At 37.5% G+C, this 19023-nt stretch overlaps 1 protein-coding gene across 1 annotated transcript in view; it reads right to left on the minus strand.

Annotated features, from left to right (window-relative positions):
• The window catches only part of pwp1 (PWP1 homolog, endonuclein), a 65988-nt gene extending 48799 nt beyond the window's left edge, over nucleotides 1-17189 (minus strand). The window contains exons 1-2 of the mRNA XM_039761619.1: nucleotides 16600-17189; nucleotides 16412-16470 (exon numbers count right to left, since the gene is read on the minus strand). Coding sequence (XP_039617553.1) covers nucleotides 16412-16470; nucleotides 16600-16665 — 125 coding nt within the window. The 5' untranslated portion in view covers nucleotides 16666-17189. The remainder of the gene's footprint in view (nucleotides 1-16411; nucleotides 16471-16599) is intronic.
• Between the last annotated feature and the right edge of the window lie 1834 nt (nucleotides 17190-19023).

A 19023-nucleotide genomic window follows, 5' to 3' on the forward strand; every position in this document is an offset into this window, starting at 1 on the left:
AAGGGTGACTTATTTAGGCAGGCATATATATGACAGCAACACTCATGACAATGTCAATCATGTTACGTTATTATTAAAATGTTTCCTTTTCTTTTCATTACTTCTTTAACACACTACTTCTCCGCTCGTAGCGCGGGATTTTGCTATATATATATATATATGAATGACCTCCAAAGAGCGCTGAGACTTTTGATATCATGAACGTGTCTGCAAAAACTGTGGTCTCCTGCTCAGCAAAAGTCGAGCAGCCAGCGCGCGCGCATAGCTGTGCCGGCCTTTGAGACGCTGACTGCGCTTCTGCCTTAAGTCAAAGTGAGCACTTTTAATTTTTTTCATCCTCCCCCTGCGCTATAGCCCAGACAAGTGCAAACACGGACCCCTTTTCTACACCACGGAAAAATAATATTAAGGCGATTCACACTTTCTTTTGCACGTATACGATTATGAGGTCATCACCTCGGATCAGGGCCGTTTAAAGGAATTTGGGGGCCCCAAGCAAAATGGACATGGAGGCCCCCCACACACACGCACGCAAAGGAACCACAGCATAGCCATACAGTTTAAATTCGCTCACACTTTATATAAATAAAAAAGGTTTACAGTGCAAATACTGCTGTTGCATATACTGTGCATAAATAAAAAATGTTTAGAGTGCAAATACTGCTGTTGCATATAAAGTGCATAAAATTTGAACATTTTCAACAATTGAACATTTGCAAAAAACACCACTGTACAAATAAACAATCATTAATAGAAGGTAAATTGACAGTTAATTAATCTTTAGTCTTTAGCTATGCATTTACTGAATGAGCACTGTGCAGCTGTTCGTCCGACTGTACTGTATTTTATTTTTCTAAACTGTTTTAATTATTCTTATTTCTTTTTATTATTTTAATTTCTTCTATGTAAAGCACTTTGAATTGCCATTGTGTATGAAATGTGCTATATAAATAAACTTTTTACTGTTAACAAACAGTGAAATTATAATTAAATGTTTACTAATTATTAGTAGTGCTGTGAGTCGACTACCAATGCTTAAAAACATCCCAAGCTAATGTTTGATGCACAGAATTTATTGTGTTGTTTTCCTAAGTAGATTATCACAGACGTGGAATAGTTAGTATAGCATGCTATGCCACTTTCATCAAAACATATTACAAAGCTATAGCAATGTCATGTCATTTATGTATGATACATACAGTAATCCCTCGCTATATCGCACTTCGACTTTCGCGGCTTCACTCTATTGTGGATTTTAAATGTAAGAATATCTAAATACATATGACAGATTTTTCGCTGGTTCGCGGATTTCTGCGGACAATGGGTCTTTTTAATTTATGGTACTTGCTTCCTCAGTTTGTTTGCCCTGTTGATTTCATACAAGGGACACTATTGGCGGATGGCTTAGAAGCTACCAAATCAGAACATGTATTACATATTAAATAAAACTCCTCAATGCTATAAGATATGCTTCCCGCGCGGAACTTGATTGTTTTCTTGTCTCTGCCTCTCTCTCACCCTCTCTGACATTCTCTGCGCCTGACGGAGGGGCTATGAGCAGAGGGGCTGCTTGCACAGAAGCTGTTTGCCTAGTGGATACGAACGCACCTCTAAGAAATGCCGCTTTATCACGGTGCTTCCAAAAACACACTTATTGATGTTTGGATTGTTTGCTTTAATCTCGCGCTCTCTCTCTCTCTCTGACGTTCTCTGCACCTGACGGAGGAGATGTGAGCAGAGAGGCTAAAGGCAAACTTTAAAGCACAAGTATTGATTTTTTGATTGTTTGCTTTTCTTTTCGAGCGCGAGCTCTCTCTCTCCCTCTGAAATTCTCTGCTCCTAAAGAGAAGATCTATTTGCATTCTTTTAATTGTGAGAAAAAACTGTCATCTCTGTCTTGTCATGGAGGACAGTTTAAACTTTTGACTAAAATGTGTTATTTCATGTCTAGAGGGCTCTAATAATGTTAACAGTGTGGGAGAGTTTCTAAGGGCTTAAAATATATAAAAATAACCATACAAACATATGGCTTGTACTTCACGGATTTTCATCTATCGCGGGGGGTTCTGGAACGCAAAACCCATCGATCGAGGAGGGATTACTGTAAACATATTTCTGCTAGCCTACCTGCTGCAAAATTGCACCATTTGTACAAGACAAGTAGAGCTATTTTATGTGTGTAATTTATCACTTACCACTGTCTTGTTTTTTCTTATCCTCCTCTTCCTTTCTCTTCTTTCTTTTTTGGCTTCCTGAAGCATAATTCCGCTTCCTGACTGCCGAGGAAGTTTTGTATTTTGCCGGCAGCAGAGATCGCGTGGTTGGCTGGCTGCTGTCAGCAAGGGGGGCCCCCTTGAGGGGGATCCCGATAACAGTGTCATTGCACTTTACTGCATTCACTATCAATGGGGCTCACACAGTTTGTCGCTGCATTTTATTCTTAACCAGTCGTTGTCTTGGGGCCCCAGGCCAGCTCGGGGCCCCAAGCAATTGCTTGGTTTGCCTGCCTTGTCGCGACGGGCCTGCCTCGGATTATGAAGACACGCACACGAGTGGAGGACTGACAGTGCCATCACAGCTGATTAATGGCAGGGACGTCTCACCAGTCTACACAAGACCCACCGCGACTGTCCCCAAAAGGCGATCATAACGTCAGCGAACACATCTCTCTATATTATATAAAAGAAAAAGGCAACTTTCCTTTCTTTACACCTTTTATCCCAAACCAAACTCTTTCTCTCTTAACAGTGCAGAGGACACAAAACTAATTTTCTTTAAATGCCGGTAAGGCACATTACCAGAGGCACAAATTTGAACGTTCACATAGAAAATGTAATTTCAATGTACCTGTACTTCTTAAAACGTTAATGTTTTACTGTTTAATAACTTATAGACTATTTTATTATTTTTCCCTTGCACTCAGTGACCAAAGCTATACACACACATATAGACACATACACATATATATACTTGTGTGTATGTTTGTATGTATGTGTATGTATGTGTATGTATGTGTATATATATATATATATATATATATATATATATATATATATATATATATATATATATATATATATATATATATATATATATATATATATATATATATATACATACACACACACACACACATATATATAATTTGTGTGTGTGTATGTATGTATGTATGTGTGTGTATATATGATGTAGATAGGTATGTATATATATATGTGTATATGTAGATATGTATATATAGATATGTAGATATGAAGATATCTATGTGTATATATATATATGTATATATATATGACAGCAGCAATCAAGCTTTGAGAAAACAGTAAAAGGAGGCGTGTCAGGCGTCGTGGTACATTTTCTGATGCAGCTACCGAAAACAACTTTGTGACGCTGCCTGAAATACACAAAACAATTACTTTGACAATCATGTTACATTATTTTTAAAATGTTTCCTTTTCTTTTTCATAACTTCTTAAACACATGACATCGCTGCGAAGCGCAGGTATTTTGCTATATATATATATATATATATATATATATCACAGCGACACTCATAACAGTGACAAAATAATTACATTGACAATCATGTTACGTTATTTTCAAAATGTTTCCTTTTCTTTCTCTTTCCTTCTTTAACACACTACTTCTCCGCTGCCAAGCGCGGGTATTCTGCTAGTTTACAAATAAAGGTAACACCATATACAGTTTTCAATTTTATAAAGAATGGAATCAGACTAAGAAAAAAAAATCCAATATTTAAAAACTAAATTTTGACCTTAAAATATTCTTTTGTTTTTCTTGTTATCCTTTTGTTGAACAGTCTCTACTAAAATGGATTTAAACATCAGAATTAAAAGCTTTTAAAAATAGCTAAAAATATTTCAATTAAGGTCAAAATTAAAATATTTTTTTTTTATTCCACTCAATACTTTCATTTTTATTGAATTAGTATGAATTGTGGAATTGCAACAGCAAATTTAGAACACATGGAGGGTGCAGAGCAAATGCTCTCTCTCGCCACTATAAATGTAATGTTCTTTCTTAGCCAAATATGAATCTTACCTGTGTGTGTGTAAAGAAAGCTGATGAGATATGAAACATAACCAATACTCAATGTGCACGCTGCCATTTGAATAGTGAATAAGCTACGCTTTCACGTTCATAGATTTGTAACTCTGACTCTGAAGGAGTCCATGCCTCACCATCCATGAATCTCACTGCACGTCACTGTTTCAGTACTGGCAGCAGAAATCGTCAACATGCAGTCTGCTGGCACCAGTGACCGAGGACCTTGTCTGTGCACCTGCACTACAGGTTATCATAGAGAGAATATTTTCACTGTGTGGCTATTTGTGCCACGGACATCGTTACAACATGAACACATCTCACTAGAATTACCAGAGCCTACAAGAAAACTCGTACCTCTCCGTCAGCATCTTTGTCCTGTAAATGTGCCGATTAAGACAAGCAGCAAGCAACCTGCTATTTCATCCCCCACCGTCGCTGAACGTTCACTAAGTTCTCCCAGCTCGTGCCTTGTTTGATTATCTGGGAGTGAGTGAACTGCTGGAGTTTTAGAGTGGAAATAATAGATCGTTATTTGGAACACATGCATTTCATTTGTGTGTCGTTTCTACAGTAATCTGTGTAAACACATTGTTAAAACAGAAACTTATATATTACAAAATGTAGGCCTAAACTATGAATTGTGTGAAGCCTGAAGTCCAAAGATCAAATAAACACTTTCACAAAAGGTTCAAGGACGATACAACAGCTTCCGTGGCGAAGCAGCAAGATCTGCTGACTTGTAATCAAGGAGCCACCGGTTCGATCCCCACTGCCTCCTATATTTGCCGTTTTCAGTAGTGAGCTGCTCTTATTGTTAATATTATACAGTACGCAAATACATTTGGTTTGCGTCTGTAACAGACTGTGTACATTTATAGTACTGTACTTGTAAAAGTTACCTTTTTTTTTTCCACTTTTATTCTCTCACTCACGATCACGATACATACTACCACCTTAGGGATCTGACGCTGTTAGCTTTTATTTGAAACTGGGAATAACTGTAGATGTGACTAGTGTTTTGAGGCAATGAAAGTGGACATTCTCTGATCTGGAGAGTTAAAAGCTGACAAACAAACGCTGGTGAAATTGCCATCTTCGTATCTCACAGTCACTTTATTTTTTTTTTATTCAGTTTTATTGAGTGTTCCTGCTCACGCAGAATTAGTATGCACCTTATGGCTTATGATGTCAAAAAAAAAAAAACACAGACGTAGGTATATATGATACTAGCAAAATACCCGCGCTTCGCAGCGGAGAAGTAGTGTGTTAAAGAAGCAATGAAAAGAAAAGGAAACATTTTGAAAATAACGTAACATGATTGTCAATGTAATTGTTTTGTCACTGTTGTGAGTGATGAGTGTTGTTGTCATATATATATATATTATATATATATATTTACACACACACATAAACACATATATATATATACATATCTATACATATACACATATATATATACATATATATATCTACATATATACACATACACACACACATAAATACATACACACACAAATATATAAACATATATATACATATACATACATATCTACATATATACACACACAGCTATTTCGTATCAGTGCAATACGCTGCTTGTTAAAACGGATAACTCCCGCTCTTACGTGCAAGTCTGCGTGGATATTATGAACTATCATATTTGTTCAAGTTCTATTTAAATTTTAAATAGAAGGAATTTTTATTTAGTCGACAGAAATATCTTTGGTAGGAATGGTAAAAACAGACAGGAATATTATTCGTGAATAAATCAACTCAAACCTTAAACAACTTATAATATTTTGCTCTCCATAAAAATTTATCCTGTCTAAATTATACAAGTTAGAAATAAAGTAAACGTTAAAAGAACAAACATTCACATTTCTTTACTCTTATGTAATTTTATATAAAAATAAACTTAGATTTTAAATATCCCAAAAGATTTTGCTCTCCATAAAAATATATCCTGTCAAAATGATACAAATTCAAATATGAACATGCTGCATAACAAAACCTAGAAATATAAATGAAATGTGTTCTTTTCAGCAATAACAAATCAAATCATTCAGTTTTCTTTGCTCATATGTCATTTTAGAGCTGGACGCCTGGCATCTTTTTTTGGCCACAGGTTCGTTTATGTTTGGTGTGAGGTTCTGTGTTGTGGAGATTCTCAGGATGGATTGCAGGTGCTCATCAGTGAGGCGACTCCTGTGTGCTGTTTTGTTAGTCGCTTCTCACACAGATATGTGCTACCAAACATGCATAAGGTTCGAGCCGCATGTAGACTGACTTTTTTTGTTCTTCGAAGTCACCAAAGCGCCGTGCAAACTCAGTGCGCTCAGTTTATCAGCAAAGTGCGTATTTGGGAACACCGTAGTGACGACTTGGTTTAACATTACTTGGCAACAGGGAAAGTGAGGCAAGGTGCACTGGTGCATTTGTGTCTCCCATAAAAGCAGCTTCACTTGAAATCACTTTGTGATTGTGCACGGGTTAAAGCGTCCGCTGAAGTGTCAGATTCTTATTTAATTATGCTGCTTTCTGTATCTTCTGCATTGCATTCAGGTTAACCTGATGTTTTGTCTCATAGTGCCGTCTTAGATTAAATTCTGTAATTACAGCCACATTAGCTCCACAAATGAGACACACGGGTTTAGTAAACATATACTCAGCCTCCCATCGGTTTTTAAAGGCTCTATTTTCAGAATCAACTTTTCTCTTCAGCATCGTGTGAGCTAGCCGCAATAACTTGATTAACTTCGGTAAGTGTTGGCAAGGCAGCTGAAGCGCTGCATTATGGGATCTGTAGTTTATTGTGTTACCAGCGCTTCATATACCCGGCTTTAATAACAATAATACAGTATATAAAATGATCTCGGGCGGATATAATTACGCCGGGCGGATGTGGCCCTGCCCTTGAGTTTGACACATATGGACTAAATAGAACTTGATATATTTTTCAAATGTGATCGCACAATTCAGATAGAGTTGACGCACTACAGCCTGCATGCCTCAATAAGTCATCCTTCCCTCGCTCTTACTTTTTTACCGTTCATCTAATGAATACACTGAGTATGGCTTTACCAAAACAATCATTGATGGCGAATAAAGTATCCATTATTCGAGTATGTAGATCGGGTTATATATATATATGTATATATATATATATATGTATGTGTATATATACACATATATTATATATATATACACATATATATATATATATATATATATATATATATATATATATATATATATATATATATATACACATATTACATACACATATACATATATATATATACACATATTACATACACATATACATATACATACATACATACATACATACATACATACATACATACATATATATATATATATATATACCCAGCGATACATGCGGAGAAGTAGTGTGTTAAAAAGCTATGAAAAGAAAAGGGAACATTTTAAAAATAACGTAACATGACTGTCAATATACAGTATTTGTTTTGTGAGTGTTACTGAGTGTTGCTGTCATCAAGGATTTGATTATCATTATTTCTTTCAATCAGGTTCGTATTTGTAGGATGTGTTGTGTTCAAGTTACATTCCGTGTTTGTCAATCGTTGTAAAGATGACAGGTTTCATTCATCGATTCGTTTCTTACTGCATCAATAAACAGCTCGTCTTCTTCTTTATCTGAGACCTGACACACTGCATGCACGGTTTTTTTTACACTGTCTTCCTTTAGCGGGACATTGACTTTTTCCAACGTGTGCTTTGTTTTGGATTTATGAATATGCTTGTATGTATCAAACGCTTCATATTTTTTGCTGCCTTTTCAATTGTGTAATTCGGTTTTGTTCAGCTCTTTGGAACTGTTGCTTTTATCTGTGCACTGCGCCAGTTCACGTGAGCGCCGGTGTACATGCATCAAAGGTTCCCAGCTGTGCTGGTGCCATCTCGTGCTATGTCCATGGCTGTATTTAATGTTACCTTAGTCCTGGCACTTAAAACTTTCTCTCGCAGTTTCGCTGAGTTTGTACCAAACACCACCCTGACCATCTCATCTTCCTCTGCATAAGCACAGTCCTTAACCCGTGAATATTTAGTGGGAGTTTGCTATTGGATTGCCGCTGACGGACGGCCTTATATGGGCAGGCACTAAATTACAAACGCCAGCGGCAGCCTGTCTATGAACTTAATTTAAAGTGTAGGTTTACATCGTGCTTTGTTTCAGTAGCAGAAGTCATGAATATGGTTGTATATGTCACTCGCTCGCTTCTTATTGTTTCGCTGCCTTCTCAATTATATAATGCATGTTTTCTTCAGCGCTTTTTTTAGGTCTTCCTGGTTTTCTATGTACTGCGTGATTACGTGGGAGGGGTGATGATGTCACACGAAACCCGCCCCACAGCGTTGAAGCTCATCTCCATTACAGTAAATGGAGAAAAACTGCTTCCAGTTATGACCATTACACGTAGAATTTCGATATAAAACCTGCCCAACTTTTGTAAGGAAGCTGTAAGGAATGAACCTGCCAAATTTCAGCCTTCCACCCACACGGGAAGTTGGAGAATTAGTGATGAGTCAGTGAGTGAGTGAGTGAGTGAGTGAGTGAGTGAGTGAGTGAGTGAGTGAGGGCTTTGCCTTTTATTAGTATAGATTTTGAAGAAATCATTTTATGACATGAATAGTACCAATCAGAAAACATCATCGCACTAATGAAATATTATTTGAAAATGAACAGCGTCAGATCGTATAAATTTATGGTACATGTAAAAGTTTGCTTTTTTTCAGTTTTATTCTCTCAATAATCGATCACGCTCTAACAACCAACCTCCTCTCCTGATCTAATCCTACGTAACAGTGCCAGCGTAAATTCACACCTGATCTGACGCTGTTCGTGATATCCATCGCCCATAGGCAGGCCACATAGTGGATGTAAATAAAAATCAGCAATGGACACCAAACATTTGCTGAAATTTCAACAAAGCTCCAAACTGCAACTGTCACTTTCTCGTTTTTTTTTTTATCTTGAGCACCTCACAAAGAAGCGGTCAAGCATTAATAAGACATTTTCACATTTAGCCCATTTCCATTACTGTGAAACAGGTCATGATTTGTTACTTTGTTTAAATTTCTAGTTACTTCAGTTGTTTCACACTGAAAACTTGCAATATTTGGTTTATTTATCAAACACAGCTCTGTGAGCAAAACGCTCATTATCGAACAAGTGGGAAAACTACTTCAAAATTATGTTCTACTACTCATGGGAGGAAAAGGACATATCTGAAATAAGCAAGTGTATAAAAGAATGCCAGCTTTGCTGAGGGCATGTGCTTCATTTCTTTGACAGCAAACACAGCAGGCGAGTTTCATTTAAATGTATGAAGTTCTTCATTTACTTTGCAGTTGCCACCATAGGAACATAACCTTGGTTTATTTTATCTCAAAGCACGTCTGCTGCTCTTGTGTGTGATTATATATATATATATATACATATATATATATATATATATATATATGGATTGTTTCATTAACATTTACTACGTACATCAAAGTTAGTGTGTGCATCGAGAGGACACCCAATCTCATCTAGTTGTATCACTTTCACAGCATAAAATTAGGGGATGCGATTGTCAGTTTCACAGGCACATACTATTCATTTCTTGCCACCTCTGTATATGTTTTGAGCAACTTGATCACAGGTGAATTTACAAGTGCTATCTTATTGTATGCCCAAGAGAAGCAGTAAGCCTAAAACAGGTGCATGGCTTGCTCTAACTAGCTGGAAATAACACAAGCCGTTTTATGCGAATTGTTTTATATTTGTTCCTATGCACATTTTTATTTGTACCTTTTTAATTGTTTTTAACGCTACAAGTTAACCCTTGACTCATTAGGCTGTGAATGAGATTCCCTATTACTTACAGCAGAAGCTTAGCATGACTACCCAGTATGCACAATTTCATCCATAATGCACAGTGTTTCATATAGTTAGATTGGTCCCATGTCAGATCATATTTATGCATCATGAATACTACTCCAGGATTCACCTGGTACACCACCGAGACCAAACTTTCTAAAAGGTCTTGGTATGGCTGTTTTGGAGCGCATCAGGGTGCTAATAACATGATCACATCTACCTAAATGAACTGGACATTTGCAGAAATCACATCAAAGTTCAAAAAAGCTGTTCTAATTGAACTAGGTGTGAAAATGCATATACAGTATTCACAGCAGAATTCGTGTGAATTAAAGCAACCTAAAACAACTGTTGAAATAATATACGGTGTGTAGAAGATTCAGTTAGATGTTCTCAAAGGTCCACCAATCATACACAGTTTAATAAAAAATATCTTACATAAGAAAAAAAAATCTCATAGATACACAAACTATAGAGACAGCAACTTGTGGTGTGTCACCAAAGGGAGGACCCATCATAACTAGGTCTCATACAAATAAACATTAAGTGCTGAACAAAATTAAAATTAATATATCTACTTAAAGCACAAGTGTCTTTCAATTTCATAACACAAACCAATTCTTGTGGTTTGTGGAACATGCTGTTTGATTAGAAGATCAGCTTTTTTCATTTGTTTATTGTACTGTGTGAAAAATTTCCACCACTGAATATTTTACTTTCTGGGGGAAAAAAAATGTTACATGGAGCAGAAGGCATTATAATTCCTACTTTTTTTTTGGTAAATAACTTTATTAGATGAGCTTTAGTACAGCACACATAGGTTGAAATGGTTCCAATTTAACTAGTTAACTGTAGAGTGAATTGAGGTATACCGCTACATTTCATGCAGGTTACCATAAAAAAGAAATAAAGAACCACTGCATTCTACAAATGCCTGCCGACAGCTATACAGAGGGCTATGGCACTTGTTCTGTCTTGGCTACTTTTGTGGAGAAAAAGATGTGGTAGCTAGGAGTTTAATATTAACCCGATGTTGATTTATCTAGTCCATCTGGCCAACTATTTTTCTTGCAGTCCTATCAGGCAATCAAATTGCACACAATCTGAGTATGCTCAAAGCTGCGGCTTCCAAATAAACAGATGCACTTTTCTGGAGTTGGTTTTTGGAATCAAGTTTAATTGGATTGAGGTTTTTTTTTTTTGCAAAAATAGGCCCATATTCTTTAGACAATTGAGCCTAGTAGCTTTTTCCCCATTTAGATCATTCTTATAATTAACTGACTGATCTCTGAACAATCAGCCTAATGAATACTGCATAAAGGGACTAATGGGCCTAGGCTTGTGGGAATCGCACCAATTATTTAAAACTCCCGTATGGTTTAACTTAATAAAGCAGGAAAATCTGGCTGCTCTATCAAGGCAAAAAAGGCTTTTATTATTGCCATTTCATCCTTCGATGGAATTAGTTCATAAACAAAAATACATGTTTTGTGCATGCCATGAGAGGACAAGGATGTGTCCAATTAACGGTAACTTGTAGAGTTATGTATTAGAGTGGAGGAGTTTAAAATGGATATGATTACAGTTGCCTAGTATTCAACAATCCACGGCAATCACATTAATCTGTATAAACCATATGCTAAAATTCCCCTAATCTGTAATTACCCAGAGGGGAATGACTCTCCCATACAGGTGCTGGTCATAAAATTAGAATATCATGACAAAGTTGATTTATTTCAGTAATTCCATTCAAAAAGTGAAACTTGTATATTAGATTCATTCATTACACACAGACTGATGTATTTCAAATGTTTATTTCTTTTAATTTTGATGATTATAACTGACAACTAATGAAAGACCCAAATTCAGTATCTCGGAAAATTAGAATATTGTGAAAAGGTTCAATATTGAAGACACCTGGTGCCACACTCTAATCAGCTAATTAACTCAAAACACCTGCAAAAGCCTTTAAATGGTCTCTCAGTCTAGTTCTGTAGGCTACACAATCATGGGGAAGACTGCTGACTTGACAGTTGTCTAAAAGACGACCATTGACACCTTGCACAAGGAGGGCAAGACACAAAAGGTCATTGCTAAAGAGGCTGGCTGTTCACAGAGCTCTGTGTCCAAGCACATTAATAGAGAGGAAGGGAAGGACAAGATGTGGTAGAAAAAAGTGTACAAGCAATAGGGATAACCGCACCCTGGAGAGGATTGTGAAACAGAACCCATTCAAAACTGTGGGGGAGATTCACAAAGAGTGGACTGCAGCTGGAGTCAGTGCTTCAAGAACCACCATGCACAGACGTATGCAAGACATGGGTTTCAGCTGTCGCATTCCTTGTGTCAAGCAACTCTTGAACAACAGACAGCGTCAGAAGCGTCTCGCCTGGGCTAAAGACAAAACTGCTGCTGATTGGTCCAAAGTTACGTTCTCTGATGAAAGTAAATTTTGCATTTCCTTTGGAAATCAAGGTCCCAGAGTCTGGAGGAAGAGAGGAGAGGCACAGAATCCACGTTGCTTGAGGTCCAATGTAAAGTTTCCACAGTCAGTGATGGTTTGGGGTGCCATGTCATCTGCTGATGTTGGTCCATTGTGTTTTCTGAGGTCCAAGGTCAACGCAGCCATCTACCAGGAAGTTTTAGAGCACTTCATGCTTCCTGCTACTGACGAACTTTATGGGGATACAGATTTCATTTTCCAACAGGACCTGGCACCTGCACACAGTGCCAAAGCTACTAGTACCTGGTTTAAGGACCTTGGTATCCCTGTTCTTGATTGGCCAGCAAACTCACCTGAACTTAACCCCATAGAAAATCTATGGGGTATTGTGAAGAGGAAGATGCAATACGCCAGACCCATCAATTCAGAAGAGCTGAAGGCCACTATCAGAGCAACATGGGCTCTCATAACACCTGAGCAGTGCCACAGACTGATTAACTCCATGCCACACAGCATTGCTGCAGTAATCCAGGCCAAAGGAGCCCCAACAGGTCTTGTGGGAACTAACGAGCCCATCATTCACCCTTCAGCACTACAGCTTTAGGTAGTTTCCGTTAAAAACATTAAGTATTGTTCCTGTTCCAAAGAAACAAGGTGCCACTTCACTTAACAACAATAGACATGTGGCCCTTAAAACTCACATAAATGAAGACTATCAAGAAGCCAGTTCTTAAATTATAAGAGTCCCCTTTTAAAAGACCACTTGGACACAATGCAGTTTGCCTATTGGACAAGACTTGGACTGAATGTTTATTGATTTCTCTAATGTCTTCAGTACCATTCAGCCATCCCTGTTAAATGGTAGGCTCAGGGAAATTAATGTGGACGAGCCTGTGGTGTCCTTCAGAATGGACTCTGTGTCTGGCAGCCTGCAGTTTGTGAGGCTCAAGGACTGTGTCTTTGATAAGGAACTAGGTAATGTTGGAGCACCACAGGGAGTAGTAGTCCTGTCACCTTTTCTGTTTACCCTGTACAGCCTGAACAACAAATATAACAAGTAGTCATGTCACTTGCAGAAATAGTCTGATATTTCTGCACTAATGGGATGTACAGACAAGGATGATGAGGCAGAGTACAAGACTCAGATGGAGAACTTTCTTTTTTGGTGTAAAGAGAACTGTCTGCAACAGAACATCAGCAAAATCAAAGAACTGGCTGTTGCCTTCCACCGCTCCAAATAGTTTCTATCATCAGTCACTATTCAAGTGGATGTGGAGGTGGTATATTGCTTCAAGTACTTGAGTGTCCACATCAGTAAAAAGATGGACTACAATAGAAAAACAGAGGAACTATATAAGAAAGGACAGAATAGACTCTTTTTACAGGAGGCTGTGTTCCTTTAATGCGAGTAGTGACTTCCTTTACTTGTTCTATAACTTTGCAATAGCCAGTGCACTTGTCTACAACTATAATATGCTGGGCCAGTAACACCACTTAGAAGTGGCCCACCAAATCAACAAGTTAATTAAAAAAGGCCGGCTCAGTTATGGAATGCACTCTGGTTACCCTGGAGGTAGTACTGGAGGAGAAAATGAACACAAAACTGATGGTCATTATGAACAAAGATGCACATCATCTCTATAACACACTACAATTGAATACTTTTTGCAAATGAATTATTCAGTAGAAGTGTGTCAAGAAATGCTACTGGTGCTCCTTTACACTAACAGCCTATATACTGCCTCACTGTAACTGCTCTCTTATCTTTAGCCAAGTCACAATTTTTAGTCTTTTTTTGTTCTTCTTGGGTATTTTAAAAGGGGATGGTTATCTTTTTTTGTAATTGTTTTTTCTATTATTTCTTAACCTTCTGCAAAATAAAAATTTAACTTTGTTTGTCCCAAGGGGAAAGTTATCTATGAAAACCACTGTCAGCCATACATTAGCAACAGACAAGTAGTACATCTAACTGCAAGCAAGAGTTCTGACAAGAAAATCCAACCAGCCAAAAACTTTATATATATATATATATATATATATATATATATATATATATATATATATATATATATATATATATATATATAAATAGCTTACTTAACAGGTTTGTTTAGTGCTTACATCTGTTGGTAGTATAGCCTGACATATATTTGCTTATGTGGATACACATTCTGTACAAGCCTGAAGTATGATCTCTCCCAGTTTTATTTATCTGAATAATACTCTTTTTATTCATTCTTCCCTTTAATTGAATATAAAGAACTTTATTTGTCTGAAAGGGGAAATTTGGCTTTTTAAAGAAGCTAAATAAACATTATAACAAACACACACACCAGAATTTCTTTAAAAAAAAATGGAAAACTTCTGACTTACAAAAAAATTCAAATCAGTCACAATCATAACGAGGCATTAAAAAGGAATGTTGCCATACGTATTAAAAAGCCTAAGGACATCATTGCTGTTGACACAGAGCAGTGGAGACGGATGAAGTCGCTGGGTAAGGAAATGTGGTCGACATGACCATAGAAGGTATGGTACTATGACCAGTATGTCCACTTTCCCCTACTTATTCTATGCAAGTTAGATCCAATTCACTTTCTTCTCTCAAGACAGTATCAGACACCACCGTATAAAAATTGACAGTTTCTTGGCAATTTATCACATTGAACAACAAAAAAATAATAGAATGGCACATTCTTTGAGAAAGCGGTTTCATTTTGGCCAAACCAGTGGTACCCAAGGATTCGTCAAAGAGACACAGTACCGAAAGAGTCTAATCTTCATCTCACGTCACTGGATAGCATCCATGTCTCACAACCATAAAGCAAGACAGGAAGCACCAGGACTCTAAAGACTTGGACCTTCGTCCTCTGCAGGGATATCAAGAGTGCCACACACACCCCCTTCCAGCAACCTCATGACCCCCATGCTCTCCCAATCTGTCTACTGACTTTACAGGAACAGTCACCAGAGACATGAATGTCACTGCTGAGGTAAGTAAACCTCTCAACAAGGTCAATACTCTCTCCGCAGACAGACACACTGATGATGGCAAAGCCCAAAAAGTCATTAAAGGCCTGGATCTTGGTTTTTATGCAGGACACTCGCAAGCCCAGACACTCAGACTCCCTTGACAGCCCAGATCGGGGCCTCCATTGTCTCCATAAAAATCACAGCAATATTGGCAAAGTCAAGATCAGTGAATTTTTCTTCACCAACAGAGAAAGTGACTGTTAAAAAAAAAAACCTGATGCAGTCTGCAAGAAACCTGCACCTTTGGAGATTTGCCTTCCAGTAAGATGACAACCCAAAGCGCAACAGGTGCACATGGAATGGCTTAAAAACAATAACACAATTCAGATCGAAGTCCAATTGAGAACTTGCGGTTGGAATTGAAAAAGGCTGTCCAATCACTGCCACCATGCAACGCAACACAAGCTTGACCAGTTTTGTTATGCAGAATTGTGGGGGGTTGGGGGGCCTTTTGGTTCAGTGCCTTGTCCATATGTGCAAAGTTGATTGGAGAGCTATCCACACAGACTCATTGCTGTCAAAGGTCCATCCACTAAGCATACTGACTTGAGGGGGGCAAATATTTATGTGATTTATTATTTGTAATAAAAAGAGATCACTTTGCAGGGATCCTATTTTCACTTTGTTATTTTCTGTTAATCACGCCAAATTAAATCCACTATTATTTACTATTCAATAAAATGTGAAAACTTCCAATGGTGTAAATACTACAGTACATATACTACTTATTAAAAAACTTACTTGCACTACCGTATAAGCAAGACTAACAATTCTGTTTTAAGCAGCAAACCTAAAACATATGAAACACATTTGGAATTACGCAAAAAAAGCCCAATGCTTGCATTTCATTGTAACCATCAAATTCGAACTCCTCTGCACTATTGTGCCAAGAAAGTGCCAAGTGTACGCATACATAACGGTTAGAAACGACATTTATACAACACAGAAAAGATCCGTCTTACTCTAGTTGTCTCCTTGCTTCTGCAATGAGAGTCTGCAGCTCTTCCTTCTTCAGTTCCACCTGTCAAAAATTAAACTCTCTATTAAACGCTTGTTTCCAATATGAGTTCTAATCGTTTTTAAATTTACTTAACATGAGACTAAAAAAGACTGGAGAATGCGACATGTTGAAGAAGCTTCATTTGCTTACCTTGTCAGGATTCGCTTTTGCGATGCCTCTCCTCACCCAATTCACACAAGTAATCTGACAGCTCATGGTGAACGTATAAAACACTAACAATAACGCTACTAACCCTCAGCTGTTATGCGTTAACTAGAAACTCCGCTGCCGATTGTTTTAAATCTGCTACTACTAAGAAGATGATGTCTCACATGGACAAACACCACTGTCATTACCACGCGTACAGTCTCAACAAGTCGGGGTCCTACTTTCAGCCAACGATGGCGTGTGACGACATTATGGTGGCTATTCAATATGCCTGATTAAAATAATAATAATAATAACAACAACAAGGTTAGATTGTGCTCTCCACGGCACTATTTGTTCTGCTAACTAAAACAAACTTACAGAGCGACTCGGTGATATAATGGAGTGCATAATAAGATCCATCAGTGATAGGGAAAAAGCGGTAAAGGGAGTTTCCGATAATGTCCAGGAATCGGTGTCAGTTGTTACTGGACATTTATTTATCCTCAAGCAAAAAGAGTTAAACTAAGCCTCTGACGGTGCAACGTATTGTCGAGACCAAAGCACGGAAAATTGCGAGCCAAACAGGGAAAAAGCTTCAATGGAAAACCATGATTTAAATTAAAATCTTAATTCTTTTACAATTTTAAAACCCTTATTAAAAATAGTGAAAAGCTATTTCGCACTTACAGTTCCCTGCTTTATAAGTCCACTTTATACTATTTCAAGAACACTCGAAACCTGTAAAAAAAATATATTTAATAAGCCGACCGAACCCTTCCAGGAGTCAATGGGGCTGGGGGGCTAAACCTTTGCCACAGCACTGAACTAGAAAATGGTCGATGAGTGGGTAGTACTGGCACAGGGAAGCGTCTGGGTAAGTAGGTAGAATTCTATTTACGATTCTCGTGTTCGTGGTTCATTATTTACAACCGTAATTTCTCCCCACATCACTGGATAATTTGGGATGAGGAAAGCATAACCTTCAGCAGGAAATGTTTAATTTTTGAAAATGAGCATGGGGTGGTAATATTTTATTTCTAAGTCAACTTTTTTACATATTCTGAATTCCTGCTTCAACAAAACATCACAGTTTCTTCAAAGGATTATAGCGCTGCGATAGTAACAGTTAATGATGCATACCCTTGCAATGACAAGTCAAGCAAAATGACACCTTTTATTGGCTAACTGAACAGATTACCATATAAAAGCTTCCGTGACAGCTCAGGCCCCTTCTTCTGATTACAACCTGCCTGAAAAAGGGGTTTGGACTACCTCGAAGGTCTGCATATTGTGTTCTGTTCAGTTAGCCAATAAAAGGTGTCATTTTGCATGACTTCTCTTTGTATCCACAATGGCTAACACGGTACAACACCCTACTACTATATGCATACAATTATGTTTCCAAAATACTTCATTCTCGAAAGCCTTGGAATAAATTCTGTCAATGGGATAAGCGTAGCAGAAAACAATTAAGCTACTAGTTTATTAAGGAGCTATTAATTCTAAAAACTCATCCTGCAATGTAATTTAAGTAGGCATCAACATACATGGTTGATTAGCAAGTGGTATTAACCCTTCCTCATTGATACCGCAGTGCCAGAGCTGAGTGCCACACTAGATGGAATTCTTCACTTTAGGGGCTTGCCATTTTTTTAGCTGTTGGTGATGGAATCCCAGCTCCTTCCATGGATGACTCTTCTCCTGGCTGATGCAACTTGCAACACCATTACATAGCCCTTCCTTCAAAGTGTCTTTACCCCAAGTCTTAAGTTCTTGAAACGACACACAACTCTTAGACATGGTGGACAGGTCTTTGTTTCTGCTGCAGTCATGCGGCCAGTGACAAAAGCACATCAGGTCTTGAGCACTCTGCGGTCTCAGTTTTTGTCACCCAGACGATCTTTGAGTTTGCCACTCCTCCCCCTTACAAAATTAAACAATCATACAAAAAATAAAAACGATAAAAATTTTAACTACATTTTTGATTATTAATCATAATTGAGGTATTTCAATAATGCCCCTTCGTGCTTTTATAATACTTCTTCCTTCACCTTTTTCTTTTTTCTAAAAGCAGCACCACTCTGTTTTGTTCACTTCATCTTGAGATTGAGAGAATAATAAAATATTAATAATGAGATTGAAGGGTTGTCCTTTTGGGTCAGAATAAGTTGAAGCAGAGAGTCTTCAGTCAGAGCAGATCGGCAGAGAGAGTGTTCAATCAGAGTAATCGGCAAACTAATCACATTTGTAAAATGTAACTTTGCAACATAAGTATTTGTAACAGTTTTTAAATATTAAAAATTGTGTAATTTTGACATAGATAAGACACATTAACTTGCTAAAGCCCTATCTAACAAAATTGTCAAAAAAAGTCTAAAAAGTCTAGTACTAAAGTTTATTAAAAAGTGCCACCGGGGAAGTCTG

This window comes from Polypterus senegalus, chromosome 8, assembly GCF_016835505.1.
Source record: "Polypterus senegalus isolate Bchr_013 chromosome 8, ASM1683550v1, whole genome shotgun sequence".
Taxonomy (NCBI): Eukaryota; Metazoa; Chordata; class Cladistia; order Polypteriformes; family Polypteridae; genus Polypterus; species Polypterus senegalus.